General features: G+C 53.4%; 11 protein-coding genes across 11 annotated transcripts; 8 read left to right on the top strand and 3 right to left on the bottom strand.

Moving 5' to 3' along the window:
- Positions 1-1,082: 1,082 nt before the first annotated feature.
- J4E78_009938 (uncharacterized protein) lies at positions 1,083-3,151 on the bottom strand (the record flags this gene model as incomplete). Its single annotated transcript, XM_049370522.1, has 2 exons — positions 1,083-2,965; positions 3,019-3,151. The coding sequence occupies 2 exons, from the start codon at positions 3,149-3,151 to the stop codon at positions 1,083-1,085; spliced, it is 2,016 nt and encodes a 671-aa protein (XP_049217868.1).
- Positions 3,152-5,049: 1,898 nt separating this feature from the next.
- Positions 5,050-6,931, bottom strand: J4E78_009937 (uncharacterized protein; the record flags this gene model as incomplete). Its single annotated transcript, XM_049370521.1, has 3 exons — positions 5,050-6,663; positions 6,713-6,875; positions 6,927-6,931. 3 exons carry the CDS (start codon positions 6,929-6,931, stop codon positions 5,050-5,052), a joined length of 1,782 nt encoding a protein of 593 aa, XP_049217867.1.
- Positions 6,932-7,626: 695 nt separating this feature from the next.
- Positions 7,627-8,670, top strand: J4E78_009936 (uncharacterized protein; the record flags this gene model as incomplete). Its single annotated transcript, XM_049370520.1, has 1 exon — positions 7,627-8,670. One exon carries the CDS (start codon positions 7,627-7,629, stop codon positions 8,668-8,670), a length of 1,044 nt encoding a protein of 347 aa, XP_049217866.1.
- Positions 8,671-8,882: 212 nt separating this feature from the next.
- Positions 8,883-9,803, top strand: J4E78_009935 (uncharacterized protein; the record flags this gene model as incomplete). The annotated part of the gene is made up of 1 exon (XM_049370519.1): positions 8,883-9,803. The coding sequence occupies one exon, from the start codon at positions 8,883-8,885 to the stop codon at positions 9,801-9,803; it is 921 nt and encodes a 306-aa protein (XP_049217865.1).
- A 163-nt stretch (positions 9,804-9,966) lies between these two features.
- Positions 9,967-11,859, bottom strand: J4E78_009934 (uncharacterized protein; the record flags this gene model as incomplete). The annotated part of the gene is made up of 5 exons (XM_049370518.1): positions 9,967-10,968; positions 11,030-11,118; positions 11,168-11,295; positions 11,483-11,677; positions 11,753-11,859. 5 exons carry the CDS (start codon positions 11,857-11,859, stop codon positions 9,967-9,969), a joined length of 1,521 nt encoding a protein of 506 aa, XP_049217864.1.
- Positions 11,860-12,590: 731 nt separating this feature from the next.
- On the top strand, positions 12,591-14,232 carry J4E78_009933 (uncharacterized protein; the record flags this gene model as incomplete). Its single annotated transcript, XM_049370517.1, has 3 exons — positions 12,591-12,851; positions 12,912-13,955; positions 14,008-14,232. The coding sequence occupies 3 exons, from the start codon at positions 12,591-12,593 to the stop codon at positions 14,230-14,232; spliced, it is 1,530 nt and encodes a 509-aa protein (XP_049217863.1).
- A 585-nt stretch (positions 14,233-14,817) lies between these two features.
- J4E78_009932 (uncharacterized protein) lies at positions 14,818-16,086 on the top strand (the record flags this gene model as incomplete). The annotated part of the gene is made up of 1 exon (XM_049370516.1): positions 14,818-16,086. One exon carries the CDS (start codon positions 14,818-14,820, stop codon positions 16,084-16,086), a length of 1,269 nt encoding a protein of 422 aa, XP_049217862.1.
- Positions 16,087-16,859: 773 nt separating this feature from the next.
- Positions 16,860-18,171, top strand: J4E78_009931 (uncharacterized protein; the record flags this gene model as incomplete). The annotated part of the gene is made up of 4 exons (XM_049370515.1): positions 16,860-16,956; positions 17,010-17,084; positions 17,155-17,820; positions 17,924-18,171. 4 exons carry the CDS (start codon positions 16,860-16,862, stop codon positions 18,169-18,171), a joined length of 1,086 nt encoding a protein of 361 aa, XP_049217861.1.
- A 988-nt stretch (positions 18,172-19,159) lies between these two features.
- Positions 19,160-19,612, top strand: J4E78_009930 (uncharacterized protein; the record flags this gene model as incomplete). Its single annotated transcript, XM_049370514.1, has 1 exon — positions 19,160-19,612. One exon carries the CDS (start codon positions 19,160-19,162, stop codon positions 19,610-19,612), a length of 453 nt encoding a protein of 150 aa, XP_049217860.1.
- A 1,009-nt stretch (positions 19,613-20,621) lies between these two features.
- On the top strand, positions 20,622-22,454 carry J4E78_009929 (uncharacterized protein; the record flags this gene model as incomplete). Its single annotated transcript, XM_049370513.1, has 3 exons — positions 20,622-20,920; positions 20,982-21,745; positions 21,796-22,454. The coding sequence occupies 3 exons, from the start codon at positions 20,622-20,624 to the stop codon at positions 22,452-22,454; spliced, it is 1,722 nt and encodes a 573-aa protein (XP_049217859.1).
- Positions 22,455-23,089: 635 nt separating this feature from the next.
- Positions 23,090-24,619, top strand: J4E78_009928 (uncharacterized protein; the record flags this gene model as incomplete). The annotated part of the gene is made up of 1 exon (XM_049370512.1): positions 23,090-24,619. One exon carries the CDS (start codon positions 23,090-23,092, stop codon positions 24,617-24,619), a length of 1,530 nt encoding a protein of 509 aa, XP_049217858.1.
- Between the last annotated feature and the right edge of the window lie 409 nt (positions 24,620-25,028).

Raw genomic sequence — 25,028 nt, 5'->3', positions numbered from 1 at the left:
TCTCAACACATCAACGTTGACTGTTTACATTTTCTGGTTCGCGTCACACATCCGCCAAAACTCCATGTTTCAGTAAGTGGTTGTTGCACCATGAGTGTCGTCTTCTAATATTATCAGCATGTACTGTGATCTCTTCGATTGCAGAGCTGATCATGCAAAGATTGGCCATCATAGCATGTCACGAACATCAATGCCATATCGAAAGCAGATACTCAGGTCGTATTCATGGATCTTTCGTGGGCTGGCATCTAGCTCGTCACGCGGAGAGGCATACTACAACCTCCCGCTGCCTTGGTGGCTTGCTCCTCTGCAAAGCGTCCAGCAACAGGGAATACCCACAAAGACTCCAGTCAAAGGCTTTTTTGCAAGGCTAGGCGAAATTCTTAACGCCTTGGCTATGTTGTCCCATTTCAGAAAGCCGCGACCCCAGAGGCCGCACGGAACTATCCGCTCGCTTCTCAAAGACAGCACTGGCAGAAAGTGCAAGCTACCTATCGACTGTCTTGTACAGCTTAGGCCTTTTAACAACGAACGTACAGAGATTGCGGAGGGAGGACGATCAAATGAGTTATACGCTGACGACTCGGACGACGAAGAAGAAAGCCTTGGCGTTACAGACCAAGTGTCGTACGAGTTATACCCAGAACTTGCTCCTCGTATCAAGATCTTGATTGGGCATCTAGAGAAGCAGAAGCCGAAAGGGTTCATCGCCCTGTGGAAGGACCAGAGAGACTCCAATACCTGGTACACGTTCTGGGCGGCGGTGATCTTTGGGGTCACGGCGTTGGTCCTAGCCGCAGGAAGTTTAGCAGTGTCAGCTGCGCAGACTTGGGCAACATTCAGGGCACTGGACATGCAGGATCAAAGATAAGGCGTAGTCATATCTCTAGTGTGCTACCATCTTTCCAAAGTTCGTGGATAGAAACCGAGCTTATCGCTGCGAAGTTCAGCGACAGCATAAGTGCAATTTCATAGACTGTAACAGAATACTACACCACGATGTTCAACAAATGTAGATTTATGTAATAGTCGTCATGAGGTAAGGCAGAAGAGATGTGAGAATTGATGGGCTGATCAACTATCTACAAACGAACTTTGCAAGTCTTCGTCCGAGTGACTGACTTGTCACTTTCACTCGTAGCGATGAGAGTCACCGTAGCTTCCTTCGAACAGTATCCCTGGCAACCAACAGCGACATTGACTGTCTTCTGCTTACCTGCCTTGGCGTAAGCCAACGCGTTAGGGACAGCCACCTTCCAACCAGCGCCTTTGACCTCGGTCTTCAAACGGTAGATATCTGACCCAAGGTAGGCGGACAGATCCTGTGGATGAGGGTTTGTCGCAAGCGAGGCGGCTTTACCGGTGTTCTTCAGCTCGAAAGTGCAGTATAAGCCGTCCGCGGGGCTAGTAGCGTTTCCGTTGCTGACAACCTTGCCAGATCCGAGCTCAATGCCATGTTGAGCGGACGTGGTAACGTTGGTCGCGGTTGATGCTACGCCTACGGTGTAGTGCAGTACCCCATTGTCGTCGGTCATCTTCTCGAGGATGTACAAATGCAGGCCGTTCTCGTGATCGATGTGCTCGAATTCTGAGCCAGAGTTTGTACCAGCGTGGAACAAGGCATCGACTAGTTGCCTGTAGTCGCCAATCGTCCAGTATCTTGCGGTGCCGTTGGGGAGGAAGAAATCGATCTGGCGCGCATCCTGTGGGTTTGCATCAATTGTCCATTGGAACGGCTGCACGCGATCGCTATCCTTGGTCTTGCTTATCATGACACCGGAATCCGGGCAGAAAGAGTCCGCACCAAGTCGCTGAACGACCTCAACATTGTAGTTGTTGTAACCACGTCCGTCGCATAGAGCATCGAGGGACGCATTACATGGGGGCGCAAGGTCGCCAGCAGCGCCAAAGGAAATGTTGAATCCCATGAGACTGTCCACCGGATCGACAGAGCGAGCGGTAATCTGCGCGATGACCGGGCCAGAAGTGGCGAGACCTGAGCGAGAGATTTGCAAGATTGGGGATGTATCGATGAGCCCGATCTGGTGCTTGTCTCGCATAGTGTGCAGGGATCCCATTGATGCACCCTGTACAGGAGGAATCTGCCAGCGCGTGTGGGGTCCACCTGGTCCATTGAAACTGCCTCGGGACAGCATGCTCCATGGCCCAGTGTATGTTCGTCGCGGAGGGTCGCTGAAGGGGTTGTTGTAGTTATCTCCGATACCGAGCAAGTGCGATAGTTCGTGAGCAAACGTAGCCATTCCACTCGATTCTCCCTGGGTAGACGAACCGCCACCGGCGTTCGGCCATATCGTAGAGGCTGCAGCCCACGATGACCACTCAACATAACGTGTACTAGCCCAGTTTGGAAGCGAGGAGTTATCCGGTGGTCCAAACTCCTCGGGAACGTCTTCTTTGGAGAGGAACTTCATCTCACCAAATTCCTGCCATGTCGAGGATTCGTCTTGGCCGGCCGAGAGAATGAAGGCCAACTCATACGCGTCTGCCGTCTCATTTCCAACATCAGCACGCCATGCTCCGAGCGCATCGGTCCTAAGATCAACCGAGCATGGCGGTCCTTCAGGGCAAGCGCCCTCGTTAAAACCACCCTCTTCGTCGTCGATACCATATTGGTAGCTACGCGCAGGCATGCGATAAGGGCCAAACACGGTCAGGTCCACACCATACTTTCCGAACGAGTCGCCCATCCAATACTCGTGGAGTGTGTGACCTTCGTTGAGCTCGCTGGGTACGTTGAGAAGATCGTGGTAGAACTTGGGCACATCCTCACGGCTCAAGCCAGCGGCAAGTGGTTGCGGGTTACCGAAGATATCCGAGTTGGCCGGCAGCGTGACGACGAACGGAGAGTCCGGGTAATCTATGGTCACCAAGGCGATGTTGAAGTTCCGATCTCTGCCCTTGCGTGCTGGATCAGCCCAATTGGTCGTGGGTGGCGCAGCATAATCTAGCTAAAGCTTTAGTGACCTTCTTCATGTGCATTGTTATGCTCAGACGTACCATCCCAAGTCATGTTGTCTGGATTGACCCAGTTCTGGGGGTCGATGGGCGCAAACGGGTTCACAGGCGCGCTCTGGCGACGCACCACAGCAGCTGCCGCAAGCTCAAGCATCGTGCTCAAGATGACAGCCATTGAGGCGCGATGAGGGCTTCGGGTCGCCATCATTTACCACAAAGCTTTGTGAGGCAGATGTGCGAGCGACAGGAAGGGCGTGAGAAGCGGAGGTGAGAGGGACCCTTGAAGCATATTAATGAGTACACGGACCGGCGTCATCAAGATTGAGTTACCTACCCATGATGCCGACTACGTAGGGCAAGACAGATATCACGGTAAAGTGCATATGCGGCTGCCTCTTCCAGCTAGGTCAGCCCATTCCACCGTCTTGGCACGCGCGCACCTGCTGTTCCCAGTGTGCGAGGCTGGGGTGGACGATAACGGCGTCGCTTGGTCCTGCACTTTCGTCGATCTGATGGATAATTGCGTCCAATGCGACGGCTACTCACTTGACGTAAGCTTTGGTGGTGCCGTAAACCTTGGTACGCTGGCTGCGAAAGCTTGTCCGCACCGACCACGGCGATCCCTTCCGCCCCGCTCGAGACTTGCCGGAAAGCCTCAATGGTTTTATCGTATCGCGGACGACGGATGATAGCACGGGTATAGCTCGGCCACTCGATTCTGAGATAACGGGCGCGCCAGATGTTGTGGTTGTTTTCTCATGCTGCGACGTCATGATGCAGATGCTTCTTTCTTCTTCGACATTCTTTCGTGCTTTGGCCGTAATGCGGCTACATAGCGCCGTGCAACTCCAAGTCCGTCTCAATTATAAAGCTTCCGGCGCTTTGGTAATATACAGCTGACGTGAGATAATTGCAGCGCCGACATTGCAGATGCGGCTTCCTGTATGAGATGCGACTATGCGCATTGCTGCATTTTTCTCTGAAAACGATGTGCAAGGTCAACATGGCTAGTGGCTGAGGAGATTGTGTCTTCGCCGCGTTCTGCACTGGATTTCGTGCAACATGCCATGTGATGACCGTCACTGCCTAGGCATGAGCACACACTCATATCGTCACTCAAATCTCGGAAGCAAACAGGGGTAGACTGATTGTGTACCATTTATGACTCGAAATCGTGTTCATATTGCTTTGGCAATCACTTCCACGTCCTTAATGAGACGTCCATGCTCCACTGTGGTCTGTCTCTCAGTCGTCCTCTCCTCAAGCCCCAACCTTTACAGTACCGTCACCCTTTCCCCCTCCACCGTCAACGTCATCTTTCTTCTCCTGCGCATCCTTGGCCTCCGCTTCGTGTCTTGGGCAGTTTGTTTCGAGAAAGACTGACTTCGTTCCCATTATCGTTTCGCGGCCGCCGGGGTTGTTCTCGCAGCCGTTCGAACCTTTTGGAGGGGAGCTGCTAACCCCCTCACAGTTCATATACACACGACCGTAACCCTCCGGATTTTCAGGAGTGGACATGTATTTGCATCCACATTTGTGGAAGTTTGTAACCCACCAACACATTGCGTAAAGGTGGCAGCTGAGTAGGATGTTGAGGTTTTGCTGTTAAACAGTGGAGGACTGTGCTAGCCGAGATGTGAGAGGTAGGTTTGGAATTTGGATTGGTTTGTTTGCTTGCTCTTTGATGATGTACATAAGAGTGTAAAAGCCTGTGAAGAGGAGATTTTATAGTCCTCCATGACGCATATAATTGCTAGTTGTGACTCTGGCCAGCACGATTGAATCTGCATTGATGCCTTACCTCGCTCCTCTATGACTGGTTTGTCCTCATAAGTCCTTCGGTGTCATCAGGTCCTTCACTACACGTACCGCAATTTGGCCTACCTCTCATGATGTGCAACGATCAAGGTGGCACAACACCTGTACACAGTTAGCCTCACTCGAACATGACTGTTTTGACGTGTTTAAGTAAAACATGTTTGCAGATGTGCCATTGCTATGTGTTACATCTTCACTAACGCAGCATGCCAGGCCTCCCTTGATTATCGATTGCGGCAAGAACAGGTGCTCGGTTCAACCCAGACGTCCCTTGCCACCGCCATATTTTCCCTCTGGGCCCTCAAGGTGAGCATCCAACACTGCTGATGTTCCACTGAGTACGCTCTTGATGGCTTCAGGCAATAGCCTGCTGAGCTCGTCTGAAGTGGATGCATGTGCAGCCCAGATCTGACCACCACTGGCCGCCTTGGCGATGCCTGAGTAGTCTGGAGTTGGCGCAAAACTGATATTGAGTTCCTCGTTGCTGACTTTAGAACCCTCTCCATCAGGGTGTACCAGTAGCATGGATCTTCGCGGAGCGTTCCAGCCCTTGTTGTTGAGGACGACCGTAAGGATGGGTATGTTGTAGCGCTGCGCAATCCAGTATACTGATCCGGGAACGGAAAATAGATAGGTACCGTCTCCAACAATCTGACACACAAATTGCTTCTTTCCTTCGGTATCAGTCGCAAGCTTGACGCCAAGCGCACCACCTCCAGACCACCCCAGTCCGCCACCACCGCAGTTTATCCATGAGCCAGGAAGCGTAGCCTGAATCTGGTCCGCAACAAAGCCGGTCTGTGTAACGGCTTCTATAGCCCAGATGGTGTCATTGGGGCAGAGTTTCTTGAGTTGAGAACAAAGGTATGGAGTGCTGAAATGGCCCTTCTCGTCAACCTTGGCTTCGCCGGCAATGCCTTCAAGTTTTTTCTTATGCGACTCTTGCAACGTTGTCCACCGTTGGTCGAAGAGCTGAGAAGAGATCTTCTCCTTGAGTTGCGATTCAAGATATTCGTTGAGCTGCGTCAGAGAGGTATGAGAGTCGGCTCTGTAGCGTTGTGTAGCGTTAAGGTAGAAGACAGGCATCTGTTGTTTTAGGGGGTCGACATCGACGTGGAAGATCTTGGCATTCTCCTTGGGATGGCACTGTGTGTTGATCCAGGGCACGTCGCAGTCGAGGACCAGGATGACGTCGGCTGTCTTGATGGCAGGGTCGTTGCCGTACCGTAGGCCGAGCCAAGCTGGGTGATTTGCGGGGAAACACATGTCACTTCCTCCGGTGTCCAGTACACGAAGGCCCTTGACGTTGTCAGCCACCCGCACGAGTTCTTGCACAGCATCGTGATTTCGCCCCGAGTATCCGGTGATGATGAGAGGCTCCTGAGCGTTCACCAAGGCCTCAGCAATCGTCTTGACGCCCTTGGGAGGAAGGGCAGCGGGTTCGACGGGATGCCAGAAGTCCATCTCCAGCTTGTACGGGGTCAAGTCCTCTTCCATGGGCTCGCGCGCGCCGTAGAGATAGACAGGTCCTTTGGGATCACTCATGGCGAACGAGAGAGCGCGATTGACCATCTGCTTGACATTCTTGCCCGACTTGATCTCGCCCGTGTACCTGCAGTACTGGGCGACGATCTGCTTCTGGTCCGGCACGTCTTGTATCCAGTGGATGTATTCCGTCCGGCTGCCGCGCATCTCGCCCTCGATGGTGAAGGGCGACAGGCCGGCGAAGATGAGGACAGGTGCGCGGCCGCACGAGGCGTTGTGTACGGCGGCTCCGAGGCCTTGGGTTCCGACGTCGACGTGCACGATGACGCATTGGGGTTTGCCCGTCAGTCTGGCATATCCGTCCGCCATGGAGAGGGCAACCATCTAGACGCGTCAGTCGCTGGCCGTCTTGAAGTGCATCTCGGGTACCTACCTCGTTCGGACATGTGATGATCTTGGGGAATTGGCCCTTCTTCTCATTCTGGCCTTTGACGATGGCTTCGATGATCGAGGGATGGTCAGATCCAAGGTTGACGAAGACGTGACTGACGCCGTACTCCCAGAGCGCCTCGAAGAAGGCAAAGGACGCTGTGTAGCTGGCGGCAGTCAATACATGATACGCCTCGGTATGCTGGCGTCATACTCACACCATCTTGTGTGCCGTGTGCTATATTATCTGTCGTGTTTGCAGGGTGACTTGAGGGCAGGTGCGCACAAGTCCGATGACGGCGCGCGTCGGTGAATTGGATGCCCCATCGCTCCTGCTGCTATCATGGGATGGGTACAGAATGGGCAGCGGCCCCACCAGAGCGCGGGGAAGCTTTGCTGTCGCGGTTGGGGTTTACGGCAGGCCGACTCGTCATCGGCATCCTGAGGTGCGGCAGCGGCTGTTGACGGGACCATCAGACCCGCATCGCATCTCAATTGACACGCGTGTTGACGCCATTTCATCACTCGCCCGAGACTGGCGACATGTATGCGACGGCGCAACGCGTATAAACTGTGGCAGAGAAGGAGCTCGCCCTGTCGCGCCTGCACGCGATCCATCGCGTCGCGGCATGGTTCCGCCGTGCGGAAAAGCCACTTCGTGACCAAGACACTCCCTATCTGCTTGCACTTCAACACAACGCTCGCCTTCACCTGTTCTCTTCGTCATGTCACCCGTCAGGGCTGTGACAATCTTCCCAAAAAACTGCAATGTCTGCACGATCACTGCAGGAGGCCGACGCCGCGAGGCATCCGTATCAAACGCGTTTCATCCCAAGCACGCGTATAGAAAGTCACGTAGGCCCAGCGGCACCCTGATCGTTCGCAAGTATCGTTGGTCACTCATCTAGACTCTGCAAAATGCGTTTCTATCTCGTTTCTCTTCTATCGTTTGTCCCCTCTACAGTTCTTGCATATCATCCCGAAGAATGCCCATCCAATTCCACACGACACATTCAATACCCGACATGCCTTGGGCTACCGGGGGTCTATCTCGTCAAAGCAAGCGAAGGGATGGGTCTGGGCGTTTTCGCTGCTCATGACATAGACATAGGCGATGTCGTCATGCGCGAGACGCCTGTCCTCAAAATTCGTTTGCCAAAGCTGGCGAACGGGAGCCCATATCCCATGGCAGCTGTCGCTATGTTACTCCAAGAGCAATTCGACACCTTATCGCTAGAGTCACAAGAGGAGGTCCTTTCTTTAACACATCAGACAAATCCCGTTAACAGCGATTCTCAAGATACTCTGGGCACGATCTTTCGCAATAATGCCTACAACACGGGCGATCAGGTCGGCCTATTCCCCAAGATCGCTCGCATCAACCACTCATGCCGGCCAAACACGAGCTACTACTGGAGCGAAAAGCTAAACAAGCGCATCGTCTACGCGACACGCAAGATCAAGGCAGGGGAAGAATTCTTCGTGTCTTACATCTCCCTGTTGCTAAGTCGGGAAGATCGCCAAAAGCAGCTTGATCGATATGGCTTCCAGTGCCACTGTGAAGCATGTGCACATGAGCAAGCTGCTCAGATAGCTAGCGACAATCGCCGCATCACCATCAAAAACGCATTCTCCAAGTTCGAACCGCAAATGGTGCTGACGGCGCCACAGTCCAAGGCCGGGAAGCGTCTAGCGCGAAAGGACGCTGAGGTGAGCATTCAACTTGCCGGACTAGTAGAGGAGGAAGGACTTGCCGACTACTATGCCAAAGCCTACAGAATTGCCGCTATAAGTCATGCCAGAGTGGAAGATTGGGCGACCGCTGCGAGATGGGCGAACCGAGCCTACGAAATACGTTACATGGAGGATCCGGACTCGAAGAGCACATTGGAGTTGCACCACCTCACCAGCAGTTTTATCTCAAACTGGGAGACAGAGCTGCGAAGTCGTGATTCAACATGACATTCTGCAAGCGGCTTTTACACTCGCGTCGCATTGCCCTGCATATGATGCGGAAGATTGGCCGTTCCAGACCTGCGGTTCGCACATGCGGCCCTGTTCACCCGGTCGCCCGCTTATTAGCCTAATGCATCACCACGCCTCTGCGTCTTCGCATTACAACAAACGTATCTTCACCTGACAATCATCACGATCACTCATAACAATCCAGCAACATGAGTCTATCGCAAATAACGCCCAGCATGTCCAAGCAGAGACTTATCGACCGCGACGAGCGAACTCGCAAAAAGCCAATGCGCATCCTGGTTCTGGGCATGTGTCGTACGGGAACGACCACTATCGCAGTCGCACTCCGTAAACTTGGCTATACCTCGCATCAGATGCGCGATGTGCTCGCCAAACCGTCTGAACTCGCGCTGTGGGAAGAAGCTGTCAACGTCACTCTGGTACCGCCCCAAGAACGGCCTTCCAACCAACAGAAGATGGAACCGTATGGCAAGGAAGAGTTTGACAAACTATTGGCCGACTACGATGTCGTTATGGATCTACCTGGTTGTGTGTTCGCATCGGAACTGGTGAAGGCCTACCCAGAAGCCAAGGTCATCCTGACGAAGAGGAGGTACGAAGACTGGGAACAGAGCATGCAAGACAGTATCTGGTGTCTTGATACGTGGCGGCTATTCACTATCTGTCGTCAACTCAACATCACACAGTTGGCCCCATTAATGCGACTGGTACATTCCATATTCCAGGTGCACAACGGTAACCAATACGGTGGCCCGGCAGCGAAATCGGCATTCGACCAGCATTACGACACTGTACGCTCATTGGTACCTCAAAGTCAATTACTGGAGCTCGACACTGACGGAACATTGAAATGGGATCCCCTCTGCAAGTTCTTGGGCAAAGCGGTACCGAAGGAAGGTTTTCCAAAAACGAGCGAAGACAAGGCCATGCGCAAAGGTCTTGAGGGTGCATGGTGGGGCATGGTTCAATACTTTGTCATGTTGATCCTACTTCCGGGACTTGTCGTGGTTGGATCTGCTATGCTGTACACATACGCGGATGAGGTGAGGTCGTATCGAGATGGCTGGTTAATGGTGGCAAAGAAGTACATGGAAACGGGAGAACTGTAAGATACTGTGAGAGCTTGATGGCATTTGGCCGATCTCGTAATCCTCTTATATTGTGCTTGCATTCATCATACTTGCTGCATAGGCTTTCTATGTCATATATCTAATTGTCTTAAATCATTTCACAAACTCATCATTTCGTATTGCACTGTAGCCTGCCAGCCATTCAAGCCTTCCACCTCAGCAAAGTGAAGGAATGCTTGCCAAACTTGAACCTGCCCTGCCCATCCCAGCTACTTTCCTTGATACCAACGTTCTGCACGCCATCAGTGTTGACCACATCAACGTTGTCGCCCGTCACGGTGTGCACCTCGACCTTGTCGGCCTTCAGTCCCGGGATGTCAACCTCGAAGTCCTGCTTCTCGTTGACATTGGTGACAGCAAGGTTGATGAAACCATCGTCGCTGAGCGTGGCGCTGCAGTCTAGGTAGGGCGTCTCGATAGTGTTGCGGATCCAGCTCGGGTTCGTGCGGCCGGTATATTCTGGGGCGCGAACATTGAGCGCAATTGTGTGGCCACGCATGTACTTGGAGAAGAGGAGCAAAGGCCACCAAGAAGTCTGTTTGACCAAACCTTCCTTCGTGGTCATCAAGGGCGAGATGACGTTGACGCTCTGTGCGACAGTTGCCATGCCCATATCTTTGGCTTGTCGGATGAAGCCGTTCAGGAAGATGGAAACAGCGAGAGCGTCGGAAAGTGTGTACTTCTCCTCAGCCCCGAGCTCACCTGGCGCACGAACAGGATCCCAAACGTTCCATTCGTCGAAGCAGATAGTCTGCCTAGGCACGGTCTCGGGAACCTTGTTCTCGATGCGTGCAAGATCTATCAAGCTCGCCGTCATTTGCACTGCTCGCTCCGCCGCTCGGGGTGCGGTAGCATTGGGCAGATGCTCCTTATCGGCCGTGTAGATGTGGATGGAGTGCATGTCGATGAGTGACTTTGTGGTATCGCCACTGAGACCATGGACATCCCACTTGACGCACTGGTTGAGGACATAGTAGTCCCAGGAGGAGTAACCGGTCTCGCCGCAAAGGATAGTAACGATAGTTGGGTCGAGAAGTTTGAGGGCTTTGGCCCATTGATAAGCCTTCTTGGCATAGTCTTCTTTGGTCATCTGCTCGACCTGCCATGGACCCCAACATTCGTTGCCGAGGGCCCAGTACTTGACCTAGATGGTCGTCAGTATGATCGATGATGTAGGAAGAGTAAATAGAGGATGATGAACATACATTGTAAGGCTTCTCGCGACCGTTCTTGCGACGAAGGTTGGCGTAGTAGGTGTCGCGATCCGAGTTGCAGTACTCAAGCCATCCGAGAGCTACATTTAGTCAGATCATGTGCAACAATAGCAATCGGGTGAAACAAACCTTCGTCCAGAGTGCCAGTTCCGAAGTTGAGGCAGAGATATGGCTCTGTGCCGACTTCTTCACACCATTGCATAAACTCATCCGTACCGAATGTGTTTGGCTCGATGCCAATCCATGCCAGCTCAGGCCTAGGCTTACAGTTAGCTTGCTGTAGCGGACATGCTGAACAAATGGTGGCTGGGTCGGTGTCACATGAACACGCTTGTGGCGCCAATACGGCCAACGGGAGCTGATCCTCAAGACGCATCGGCAGCCCCCAACGCACATGTGCAGTTAAGGGACGCCACGCATGAGTTAACATCCGTGATAACTTACCTTTTTGGTCTGTTCTCTTTGGGTCCAACACCATCAAGCCAATGGTATGTGGCTACAAAGTTTCCGCCCGGGTACCGCACTACAGGCACATTGAGTTCCTTGAAGGCTTCAATGACGTCCTTGCGGAAGCCTCTCTCATCGGAAAGAGGGTTGCCGGGGTCGTAAATGCCGCCGTATATGCAGCGGCCCATGTGCCTGGTGCGTGGTCGGTTAGCCGAAAAAGAAACACGCATCCAACGCCAGCCGCAGGGCGTCTATTTGGGAGCTTACTCAGTGAATCCTCCATAGATGTTGTCGTTAATCTTCGCGATCTTGTGAGAGGGATGTATCGTGATGGAAGGCGTTTCGCTCTCTTCAATCTTAGTGAAGCTTGCCATGATGATGAGGACAGATGGTGATGATGCTTGAAGGTTGAGTTGTGTGGTGTATTGGAAAAGAACTTCGCGAAGGTCAGGCCACTACCATCGTGAGTCCTGATCTTGCATGTGATGTCGTTGAAGGCTTCATGGCGTTCATGCCCACCTCCGGCTCGGCGTCGGTGCCAACGCCAGATTGGTTGACGCACCCGACGCTGACACATGCTCCCATTCGTGGAATTTCCCCAGCGGACGCTAGCTGCTATCATCTCGGAGACATGCCGCACTATTGTTGTTTACAGAAAAACTGCCGCCACGACCACGGGGAGCCAAGAAGACTTCCACCAGTGGAAATGTAGCGCATTCTACATTTGCATCCTGAATATGCATGTGCTAACGTTATTGCGTTGGAAGCAAAAGTAGCGATTCGGGCTACGATCGACCGAACAGTTGCTGTCGCCTCGGTATTGACGCCGACGGCTGGTGATGCAGGGATGAAGAGGCGGGTCGCGGAGAGAATAAACGCGGAGTCGAGTCAGTGTCCCCGCTCTTTGCGGAGACCGTGGAGTAGCCTCGTTCGATGCGTTCCCCAGACCGCGGTCAGCCATGGGTGGTGACATGGTGCCAGGGAGCAGCGCAGCAGGATCAATAATGCCTTCAAGTATAAAGGGTCAGCAGGCTGCCGATGGTGGGTCTCTCTACGCATCGCATTCCCCTACCCACTGCAGCGCTCAATCCCCTCTGCAGCAGCCATGGCGCTCCCTCCCAAAGTCTACCAGTTCCTCGTGGGTCTTTTTGCATCCCTTGGTTCGCTACTGTACGGTTACGATCTCGGTGTCATCGCCCAAGTCATCGCCTCTGGAGCGTTCAAACGCGAGTTCAACGATCCTGGCGCAAATGCAAAGGGAGCCGTTGTGTCAGTCTTTACCGGTGGTGCCTTCTTCGGTGCCATGTTCGGTGGTCCCGCCGGTGACTACCTCGGTCGACGACTTACTATCTTGATGGGCGCCTGCGTAAGTACCCTCTACAATATCTACTGGCGCGCACTGTTGCTAACGCAATGATGATTGTAGGTTTTCATGCTTGGTGGTGCTCTGCAAACTGCTGCCGTAAACCTCAACTACCTTTACGCTGGACGTGTCCTTGCTGGCGTCGGTGTCGGTTTCCTCGTCATGATCATCCCTCTGTATCAATCCGAGTTGGCTCATCCCAGCATCCGCGGACGTATTGGTGGATTGGTGCAGTTCATGCTGGGTATCGGTGCCCTAGCCGCCGCCTGGATCAGCTATGGCGTTGATATCGGGTTCCCTGACAGCGACAACGGTCAATTCCGAACATCACTGGGTATCCAGGTCGTACCTGCCTTCTTCTTGGCCGCTCTTATCATGCTGTTCCCCGAGTCGCCCAGATGGCTTATCAGCAAAGGCAAGGTCGAGCAAGGTCTTACGAATCTGGCCAAGCTTCACGCCCATGGTGACACCAACGACGTTTGGGTTCAAGCCGAGTTCCAGCAAATTCAGGAAGCCCTCAGTTTTGAGCGAGAGCATGAGGCTCAATCTTATCTCGAGCTTTTCAAGGACAAGTCGTGCTTCCGCCGTCTCTTCCTCGCCTGTGCGCTTCAGGCATCCGTTCAAATGACTGGTGTTTCGGCTATTCAATACTACTCAGTCACCATCTACGAGCAGATGGGTATTGATGGCACTGAGGCGCTCAAATACCAGGCCATCTCTTCCGTTCTTGCTCTTTGCGGACAAGCGCTCTGCATTGCCTTCATCGACCGACTGGGACGTCGCTGGACTCTGATCGGTGGTAACCTTGGTAACTGCCTTACTTTCATCGTATCCACCATTATGCTGGCTGTCTTCCCTCCGGGTTCAACTGGAAACGCTAGTGCTTCGTGGGGCTTCATTGCTGTCACCTGGCTGTACAACTTCTGCTTCTCATCGACTTGTGGACCGCTATCTTGGATCATTCCCGCCGAGATCTTCGACACAAAGACCCGTTCCAAGGGTGTATCGATCGCCACCATGACGTCCTTTGCCTTCAACACTTTGATTGGCCAAGTCACCGAGCTCGGCATGGTATCCGTTGGGTGGAGGTTCTACCTGCTGTTCGTTGTACGTACTCTCGCAGCTCAACAAATTGACCTTAAGCTAATCAAATCCTCAGATCTGCAACTTCACCAACGCCGTCTTCTTCTACTGCTTCTTGCCTGAGACCGCCAAGCGTCCTCTCGAGGAGATGAACTACCTCTTCACCAACGCTCCTCTCTTCGTTCCTAACATGAAGTCGTCAGAGTGGGGTCTCGACATCGAGCGCCGTGTTGAGGAAGTCGCTGCTAAGCAGGGCTCGGTCTCGCACGCCGAGCATGTAGATGCCAAGCACGCCATGTAGGAGGCCAACAATAATTTAGCTTTATTATCGAATTGACGTCCGATGCTGGATACCCTCATCACTGTTCCAACCGTTTTATTTGGGATTTTGATGATAAGGATAATGAAACAATACCCACCAAAGCTTTCTTCCTTCTTTCGTGATATCAAAGTGACTCTGAAGGTAAGCGCCAGTGACAATACAACTTCTGGACAGGTCTAATGTCAATCATCGAGGCCATTGCCACGTACAAAGGCGATTCTACGCATAACTGTGCTCTAATTCATATAACATGACGTGAGATGTGAACTCTGCACGGTCTTTTGTATGACATGTCTCTTATGTCGCGAAACCAGTGTTTTGTATCCCACATGTCTCCCTTATCTGTCTACATGACTCAGAAGATACTGCGTGATATCTTGAAGGATGCATCGGTAGACGAGACACGAGAAGTAGTAATACTAGGTCTCTAGCGTGTGATATTCACTATCACTAGTCAGCGTTGTGGTTACACGAAGTCTCTTCTAGTGACGAGCTAATTCAGTCAGCTGATCAGTGCATTGTAGACATACTGGGCTCGCACGTACTGCAAACAGCTTCTAACGCATGAAGCAAGGCACTGCTTATAATCTCTCTCATCCCACCTTACAACAGACGACCAATAACGCAAAAGACCCTCAGGCAAGACAGCTCACCACGCAACAAAACAAGACTACCTTCACACTGAAACAGATGAAAAGCATGGCACAAGCAAAGGTGGTCATGCTTACGGAGTACACTACTGTGTATCCCACAGACGTTGCTCAGGCTACGTTCGAGCCGTCCGCATCTACGACAGCCGCCGTTAGTCTTTCCGCAAGCCTGACCAGCAAGATCCCTCAACCCACAATCTCGATATCATCGGCTGTTCCCTCTCAAACATCACCGCCTACTTCTTCGCCCACTGTTATTCCACTGGGTCCAAACCGCCACTTTGACGATACCCCCGTCATCGTCATCCTTTCACTCTTCATCCTCTTTGCTATTCTTCTCATCGCAATGATAGGTTACTTAGTCTTCATGCGGTTCAAAGGTAAATGCTCCTCGTGCCAAGATCTGCAAGAGCAGATCTCGAAGTGGGAGTGCGGGGAGCTGAAGCGCATCACACCGCAAATGGTTATGAAGCGTGATATGCTAAACAAGACACCCTGGGCACACTACACTTCTTCAGAACTCGATCAGGAAACTGGATATCTTGGGCACAAAATGTCCCGCGCACCGACCATCTACCAGGTTGAAAAGGAAAGGGGGCCGTCACTCTTCCAAAAGATAAAAGCTCGCATTGTCCGCGGAGGTAAGTCATCAGCCCCTCCGGATTTACCGACTAACTACAATGATGGGCATCGGTACTCCGCTCGATCCTCTGCATATTCGGCGTCTACATACTACGACCCCGAAAAGGATGACAAAGAAATGCGTATCTTCACCGAAGTCTCAGCACCAGATGTTTCCAGCGCTCGCGGACCCCTCCGCAGAGAGTCAGAAGAGCCAAAGCGCTACACTGCATACGCACCCACTGAGCATGATGAAGGCTATTCTTTGGAAAAGGAGATAAACATCGCCCACGCGATGGCGTGTCTGGAATCCAAAGAGTACAAGGATGCCAATGCAGTCCTACAGCGTCAATCTGCAACAGACTCTGAGATGCGACGCGCTCTGGGATTCGTCAATGCCAAAGACCAACAGATGAAGGTCGCACTCCACCCCAGCCTGTACTCGGAGGTCGACAAGTCACTATATGAGTCGCCCGCTGCTAACACCTCTTCGCAAGCTGAGGAGTATCAGCCGTTCAGCTGGCGCAAGAAAGGCCGTAGACCGCCAGATCTGGGAGACTAGCAAGAGAGCCTTCACTGGTACGTGAACAGGCAATCAACCAGTAGCTGTAAGAGGACTTAGCTATGCGCCTCAAACGGTCGGACGGACTGTAAGTAGATATACCTCTAGTCGATGAGCGATAAATTGCGCAAAATCTACCGGGCTTCTAGTTTCCATTTACCAATCGGTATTCTCATTGCAATTCAATACTTTATTCTTCGCCCTCGGCTTCTTTTCAGCTTCGTTCCGTATAGCGACAGCAAAATAAAAATGCCACCTTCATGTGTCGTCTGGAGTATCTTGAAAGACCCTCAACAGTGGTTCGGCTTCTATATGGCTGTCACCATTCATCGCTTCGCCCAGAGTCCGCATCAGGCGAAGATCTGGAAGGCAGTCGCGATCATAGGTCAGCTTGTAGAGTTCTGCTTAATATTTGACACAGACCTCGCGTCGGTGGTCCCGATACTGGCGTTGCTGGCGGTACCTTGAGTTGATGCAGGCACCAGGCGTGGGCGCGCGACGCCGCATGCCTCCTTCCCGGCCACCGGTACCCCTCATCTAGCAGCCGGACCGCCTGAGCTATTGCTCCTACTCTTCGAACCGGTGCACATGATTGCTGATCGCGGCTTTCAGCACAAATAAACAACAGACAGAATGCGCGTCTTCGCCAGCGTTTGATTGAGCGCCTGAGCGGGCAGGCAGGCAGTGCGAGCGATTATGGACGGCGCGCTAGCCCTCCCGCTTCTTTCCCGGTGCGAATCGCTTCCGCCATCAAGCACACGACCAACTCCATCATGAGCATCTATGAATCCATCGGCACGACTCTGTCTTTTCTCAGTCTGATATGGATTCCGGCCACGCTGCTATGCTGCTTACCATGGGTCCAGAAACGTTAGAAAATACCTGCCGAGTGAACGTCAACAGGCCAACGCTAACAAAGTCAGAAATGCTCTATCTCCATAACTTCACGTTCTTCCCTGGGAAATGGTTGACGCAGCCTGAAAGAGCCGGATTCCTAAGTATGTCAAGTCTCCTAGGTCTTGGTGACGAACCGATGCGCCGTATAGTTCTTTGGGCTTATGTGATCAGAAAACCAGGTCATTCCCTTTCGCATTACTTCGAAAGACGGAGAGCGACTTTTCGCATGGCTTATAGCACCATTGGGTATATATGCTAAAAATGCCGATGCGTTCATCGGGGAGAAGACAGGCATCGACGTAGAGAATACAGTTGCCTGGAATGCGCTACGCAACGACCCGGAAGCCAGACTACTCATCTACTTTCACGGGAATTCTGCGACTTTAGCACAGGAGCGCCGCACGATAGAGTATCGATCCTTCTCTGCTGGAGCGTCGGAGAAGATGTTTGTTCTAGCATTCGACTATCGCGGCTTTGGCATCTCAACAGGCGAACCCTCGGAATCTGGTCTACTGAACGATGCAGAGGCTGTTATTGACTGGGCTTTGAAGACTTGCCTGATACCTCCCGAGCGAATCGTACTTTTGGGACACTCACTAGGGACCGCTGTCGTATCAGGCATTGCACACCGTTACGCGACCAGTCTCGGCATAGAGTTCGCTGGCCTCATTCTGTGCGCAGCCTTTACGAATGCTGGAAACGCATTTTCGTCATATTCAATCGGTGGCGTTGTGCCTGTTCTTGCGCCTGTGAAGGTGTTCCCGTTCTTCCAGGCCTGGTTTGCCCGTAAGATGGTAGATACCTGGCGAAGCGACGATCGACTGGCAACAATGGCCCGTAAGTTGACGAAGCACCCAAACTGTTGTGGAGCCATGTCGTGGTTTATACGACGATCAAATTTACTCAACTCCGTCTGATCCGACACTGATGAATCGAGTAGGTACCTGCTCGAGGTTCAAGCTGGTCCTTGTTCATGCCGAGAGTGACCAGACCATGCCATGGCACGAAACGGAAGCGCTCTTCCAATCGACACTTCGGGCCGCCAAAGACGCGAGTCCGAATGAAGACGGCCTCAAGAGTCTTGAGGTGGTGGATTTGGGCGAAGCCGGACGACAAGAGGTTTGGCAGAGCAATTCGCGCAGCATCTCGAAAACGATTGCTAAGCACGGCGGTACGTACTCGTCCTGAGGAGTTGATCCCTGAGTGTGGGCGCTTGCAGATTGCGCGTTTCGCCTACTGTCAGATGAGATCGGCTGCCCCACATCCGTCTAACGCAGACGATGCACATCTGCACCCTTCATTTCCTGCCTTCAGCGATGCGATGAAGCACAACGCAGAGAACCTGAGGCCCGCGGCACAGTGTACTCGGGTTCATGTCGATTTGGCACGATGCAGACGTTTACCCCACACGCAGTGATCTGGGCCGGCTTAGTCTGACATCCATGCGGTCATCGCCGCGCCTTCCGGCCTCGCTAGTTGGAAACAGGGCTAACGCTTCATACTAGGACACAACACGTCAATGACATGGTCGCCTGTAGCGCTCACCATCCTCCAGGTTTTTGGGCTTGCGGCTGAGACGGCACGAGTGTAGCTTTCTGAGGACATGATCAGGTGCACCCCCTGGAGATCAGACCCAGTCTCAGGATCCTGGTCGCTTCAGTAGATGCTGGGTAGATCTGAATAGATTGAGAGTGTCGATGAATCATTCAGTCCCAAGCAAGGCACCGAGAACTAACGAGTGGCAGCATCTGTGGAAGACAGACTACTGGGAAGTCGGCTTCGCACCAAGAGTGTAGCGTATGTCTAATCGCTCTAGTGTATGAGAACGCGCAACCGCCAGGAGTTCCGACTTCTCGGCATGGCGGCCATGTGCGTCAGTCGATTCTCCACAACCCCCATGACGTCTCCACGGGTGGCTTAACCAGACCCGCATACAAAGCGCTTCACCGGCAACTGTCATCCTTCGTTTCAGCACCTGTTCATTGTTCCAGACAGTTTTCACGTACGACTTTCGCTTCACAACGCTCCGTAACCCGTCCATTCCTGTCGCTCTCACCTTACCTCTTGACACTTTTCGTTTATGACCTGTTCTTTGCATTGAATAAACACAACTCTATCTACCTCGCCGCCAGATCGGACCTCGAACACTCTACCAACCAGAAATACTACCACAAATATGCCTGCTATCCACCATATCCAAGCACGGTTCCTAGAAGACTCAAATGGCAACGGCGGAATCTCACCAACAGCGATTGCCCTCATTGTATGCCTCGGAATTGTACCATGCATCATCTTGATCTGGGCAGTCTGCTACCTCTTCTGGGCCTATCCATATGATCGCAACTGCTGCTGCATCAAGCGAAAGCGCCGCCCGGAACCGCAAAGCGTACTGAACCAAGCGCCCATGAGCGAGGAGACACTATTCGAAAAGCAAGGTGTGGCACCTCCACAAAGACCTTTCTCTGTTCAGACCAGGACCGAGTCGGGGAGCTCAAACAACAATGGGCGCCTGCAGAAGCAGCAGAGGCCTGGCAGTGGAGTCGACACCCGGGGCGCGCGCATGAGCCAGCAAAGCGTTATGAGTGCGAACACCATGACGTACGCCCAAGAGCCTCAGCGATTCGTGTGAGGATCGAGCCATATACCACGATATGGAGGAATTTCTTTACCAGCGCGTATTCGCACCGAGAAGGCCGCGACCGGCACCGGCACCTCCACTGTGGCCACAGTCACAACCCGCCTCAGAAGGCATTGCCGGTATCCCTCCGCCACGGAAAGATGGCGGGCCATCCAAAGACCGACCAGCACACTCAGCACCAAAGGTCATTACACAGCCACGAGGCACATCTACCGCGAGATCAACATCTCAAGCTTGACACAGCGGCCGCAGTAGTAGCGCTGCAACACGCTTCGCCGTCCGCGGTGAGCAGCTGGAGAGGTTGAAGAATACGCTGGGTCGAGGAGCCCAGTAACAGATCGAAATCTGCTGGGCTATCCTAATCAGTACTGTACACTACTTTGTTTGCATGCATGCGGGACATTTGCATTTGGGTTGGAGTTGTTGGAATTGTACTCTAGACGACGTTATGACATATCACATTTGATGGAAGTAATCGATTACACTATTTTGCCTTGCGTCACAGGATGCGAACCATGTGAGCATGATGGCGGTGTGGTGGGTCTCGTGCGGTTGATAGGCCGAAGGGTCTCACACGGAACTTGAGGCTCGACGAACCCTTGCAGTGGGGTAGTGGGCAGGCATATCAGTCGCGACTTCCCAAGCAGAAAGCGGAGGAGAATCACATCTACCTTTGACTCGCCTCAAATCTAATTCCCTAATTCGCCATACCGACACGCGTAGCCATCTGGAAGTCGATAGACGGAGACGGCAAGATTACTTGTCCGAGGACTGCGACGAGCGTCGGCGCTCTTATCTCCGCGTCGCCATCGCGTTTCCGCCACCGTAACTCGTCCAGAGGCTACGTCAAGATATTGTACCAAAACAAATCCGTCGCAGGCAGCGCCCCAAGGGTGCTCTGCGACACGCCGCAAATACCGCCACCATTCCACCCTCAGTCTACTTCTCGCGTTCTTTTTCTCTGTCATCACAAGCATTGTTACTTTCAGCGCGCCTGCGAATGCTACGAAGTTATCTAGCCAGACCCAGCGCCCGCAGCGTCATACATAAGAGCGCGGGATTCGGCGGCGCGAGCTACATCAGTCTGAGCCTGAGCACGCCCATTAGAATTGACAACAAAGGGAATTCGACCATGGCCGGGCAAGACAGCGAAGAGGGGAGGCAGGGAGGTCAGCAGGCTATGCTGGCGAGCCAACGCGCAAAAGAGCAGGGGGAGGCGCAGGGGAGGTTTTCTAAATGGTTTCCTCTGTCAGCCAAAGCGGGTTTTGATCAGTGGTGGGCAGGCCTATCTCCCATGGCGTAAGTGGTGACTGTATGAATTGCACGTCAGACATATACTGACTGCGCATGCGAATCTTAGAACAGAGCACCGTGTCCTCTCTTACATCCCACATCTCCAGAGCCCACCCACACATACGCAAACGGGCACAGCTCCTTCCTCAGCCGTTCCTTCCACAACAGACCTCGATGCGCCACCGAAGCACCCCGAAGACCACACCACAACGAATGCCACCAACGACCCATACGGACCACGGAGATGGAACTCACAAATGGTGGAATTGAGTGGCAGGGACCGCGCGCTGAACGAATTCTCCGTGGAGCGACTGGGCGAGGACGTGGAGAACAATTTGGTCATGCTGCACGGTTACGGTGCTGGATTGGGCTTCTTCTACCGCAACTTCGAGTCGTTATCACGCGCTGAAGGCTGGAAAGTCTTTGCGCTGGACCTGCTCGGAATGGGCCGGAGCAGTCGACCGGCCTTCAAAATCCATGCCAAGGACAAGGACGGAAAGATCGCAGAGACCGAGTCCTGGTTTGTAGATGCGCTCGAGGAGTGGCGGATAAAGAGGGGGTTAGATCGCTTCACGTTGCTGGGACACAGCTTAGGAGGATATCTAGCTGTTGCCTATGCACTGAAGTATCCGGGTCATCTCAACAAGTTGATACTTGCGTCTCCAGTCGGTATCCCCGAAGACCCGTACGCGGTTGATGAGGAGATGCCTGATCCGCAAGATTCGACTATGGCCAATGAGTTCACCCAGGATGCGGCCGACACGAACCGAAACGGCGTACAGCCATCGACAGCGGATAACAACAACTTCATGAATCAGCGAAGTAAGAATGGTAGGTACCGTCTTGGACAGATCTGTGAAACCTGACTGACTCTTTGACAGAGGGCATTGCGAAAGAGCCCAAACAGCCACCGAAAAGACGATTACCGTGGTGGCTTTATTCTCTCTGGGAGGCCAACATGGTCTCGCCCTTTACCTTTGTACGTTGGTCGGGACCCCTCGGCCCGCGTCTAGTATCGGGCTGGACGTCACGCCGCTTCTCACAACTCCCGGAAGAGGAGGCTCAAGCTCTGCACGACTACAGCTATGCTCTGTTCCGCCAACGGGGTAGTTCTGAGTATGCGCTGTCGTACCTGCTTGCTCCCGGTGCATTCGCCCGAAGTCCGATGATTCGAAGAATTCAAGGCGTTGGTCGACAATACCTACAAGCACACGACAAGCCTACAGTGGACGGCGACACCGCCGCCAACCCTACCGCACAGCGCGAGACGAGCTTCCCAGTCGTCTTCATGTACGGTGAAAATGACTGGATGGACGTCGCTGGTGGTTTTGCTGCCGCAGAGAAGATGAAGCAGGAGCGGGAGCGGATACTAGTGAAGGCATCTGCAGACGAGAAGAATGATCATGGTGTAGGCAAAGTCGTCATCATCAACAAGGCCGGTCATCATGTGTACTTGGATGGATGGGAGCAGTTCAACCGCGTCATGTTGGAAGAAATGAATGAAGTTCGACAAAGAGAGCAGGCAAAGAGGCGCGCATAGATGTCGACGCATTAGACGGATAGCATTTTTGGGCGTTTTGTTCACGTATAGCGTTCGATTGCGAACATGTTGGATCTGCCACCATATTAGTATAGGGCCTCTTCAACCGTAGGCTTGCTTCAACTCACACAAATTCTCAACCCACCACATCCAATGTCTCACCTCGTATCGGTGAATGGTACCCCTCAGTTCCGCAAGACGATCTCACATGAGCCCCTGCATACTTCACCCCCGCCCCGTTCCGTACACATCGCTCACTACTGCAGGGCGCAAGACGTGTCACCCATTTCCGTGAAGGATAGCCAGCACGGCCTTCCTATCGCATGCTAGCATTGTGGGGTAAACAGGTATGCCAGCAATCCATGTCTTCACCGCCCCAGCTAAGCGAGCGGGTGCATCATCGGAGTGCCAGACCGACTTCGCGCAGGATGCACAGCATCTGATATAGGCACGCGGGCCCCTCGTACGCGGTGCGCATTCTCTTTCACGTGCACGCAACCATTTGGTGGTGGTAGAGAGAAGGATATTCGCCAGGGACAAGACCCCATAGCAACACTCGCACCTTCGCGTCGCCAGCGTCGCATTCACATGTCATTTCTACCGACACGCGCACGGCATCCCCAGACAGAGGCGTGATGGCGCCGCAAACACTCGACCAGATAGTCAAGGGCGCACCGGCGCCGAGCACGAGCTTGCACAGGGTGGCCGAGAGCGTCGAGCGAGACCCGCCGCCATACTCAGCGTCCATCCTCGCCGACCCGCCCCACGATGCCAACGGCCGCCTGCCCACCATCAAGACGCCGCGCCCACCCGTCCTCAGCGACCCGACGTCGCTCCTACCCTCGTCGCCGCCGCAGATCTACCTCAACCTGCTCATCCTCGAGGCCAGCCTCCGCAGCCAGTACCTCACCCTCCGCGCCCGGCGGCGGCAGAACACCTTCGTCCTCACACTGCTCGCCGTATGGATCGGCTTCTGCTTCTACCTGCTGTGGCTACGCCCGCGAGAGGATGGCAAGGGCATTGGCGGGTCGCAATACTGGCTCGTTGACATGCTGCAGAAGGTGGGCTTCATCACAGGCGTCGTTACCGCTCTGCTCTTCTGGGCGACGGGCCAATGGGAAAGAGGAGTACGATGGCCACGGCGCTGGATTGGAGTCGCGAACCGAGGCCTGAGGGGTATGAACGCTAAGATTGTGGTCATTAGAGGGCCATGGTGGAGGGAGCTGGTAGAATGGGGACACTTCATCGTGCCATTCTCGGGCGGGCTATGGGGAGGCGAGCAGGGCGGCAGTTCATACCACTTCATCAACATTGCGCAGGAGAACAAGCACGCCTTGGACGGCGGCCGACCCCGCCATCGCATAACGGAAGACGGCAAGGAATACGCCGAAGAAGACATTGCGCCTGGAGGCGACTACATCAAGCTCCTCCTGCTGCCGAAGCCTTTCACGCCCGACTTCCGACAAGAGTGGGAGGTTTACAGGAACGAATACTGGGCCACCGAGAACGAGCGACGAGCCGAGCTGCGGAAGCGCGTCCGGGCCAGACAACGCGAGATTGCAAGAGAAGAAGGAGGCTGGCTGTGGTGGACCGGCTGGCGGGGATGGAAGCGCGCTCGCGGTATCAGTGGACGGAGTGCAGACGTCGAAAAGAGCGGACACCACCACGGTCACAGTCACAGTCTCTCACACACTGGCTCGCGAAAACGGCGACTAAGCACCTTGCAAGCCGCTAGAGGAAGAGACGGATCGCATTCGAGAAGCTCGTCACGCAGCACAACGCCCACACCAGACGTAGACATGGATGGTCGCCTCCGTCCAATGGAAAGCCATGAGCGCCGGTGGAGCAACGCGTCGAATAGCACGACTACAAGTCGCAAGTCTTCTCTCCGCTCCAGCACAACCATTACACAGGGCAACGCGCAGTCGGCACGCCAGCCACCGCAAAGACCTGCCGTCAGCTCTCGACCCAGTACGCCTAACGAGGGCAATCTGCCTTGGCAGAGTAAGCGGGCCAGTATGCTGAGCAACGCCTCAAGCATGAGTGAAATGGAAGAAGACGGCGGGTATGAGGCTGCCACGGAGGGAAGGGCAGACATACGACCAACGCCGAAGAGAAGGACTAGCCGGGAAGGCGGTGGCAGTGGAAGGGCTGAAAGTGCCTAGAACGACTTTGACGTGTCGTGGACTGGAGTGGTTGATTGATCTTTGTTGACGGGTTACGCATCTACGTTCTGGCCATGTTTTATGATACTCTGGTTTTTAGCGTGTGGGTTCTTGTAAGATCAGCGAGCATTTCGACATGGAGCGGGTGCATAGTAAGAAAGGGGTGGCTTACATACAAAAGAGATATCCACAGTATTCAACAGCATGAGTTAAAATTGCCAGCCCAGCTACCTCTTTATCGTCTTGAAATCGACTCTATCAACAGACTGCGTTCGCAACCCTGCTGTGCAACCTCTCCGATCCGCAAGCTCAGGGTCGAGAAATGTACGTCTGTATCATCATAATATCCGAGACCCAATTTGTGTTGGGAGTTGTTTGCTTAAAGGATGTTTAATCTTAGACCGCATGT

This window comes from Alternaria triticimaculans, assembly GCF_023758025.1.
Source record: "Alternaria triticimaculans strain BMP 0046 chromosome Unknown scaffold_24, whole genome shotgun sequence".
Classification (NCBI taxonomy): domain Eukaryota; kingdom Fungi; phylum Ascomycota; class Dothideomycetes; order Pleosporales; family Pleosporaceae; genus Alternaria; species Alternaria triticimaculans.
Note: the sequence above shows the minus strand (reverse complement) of the source record. Positions and strands in the feature narration are given on the sequence as shown.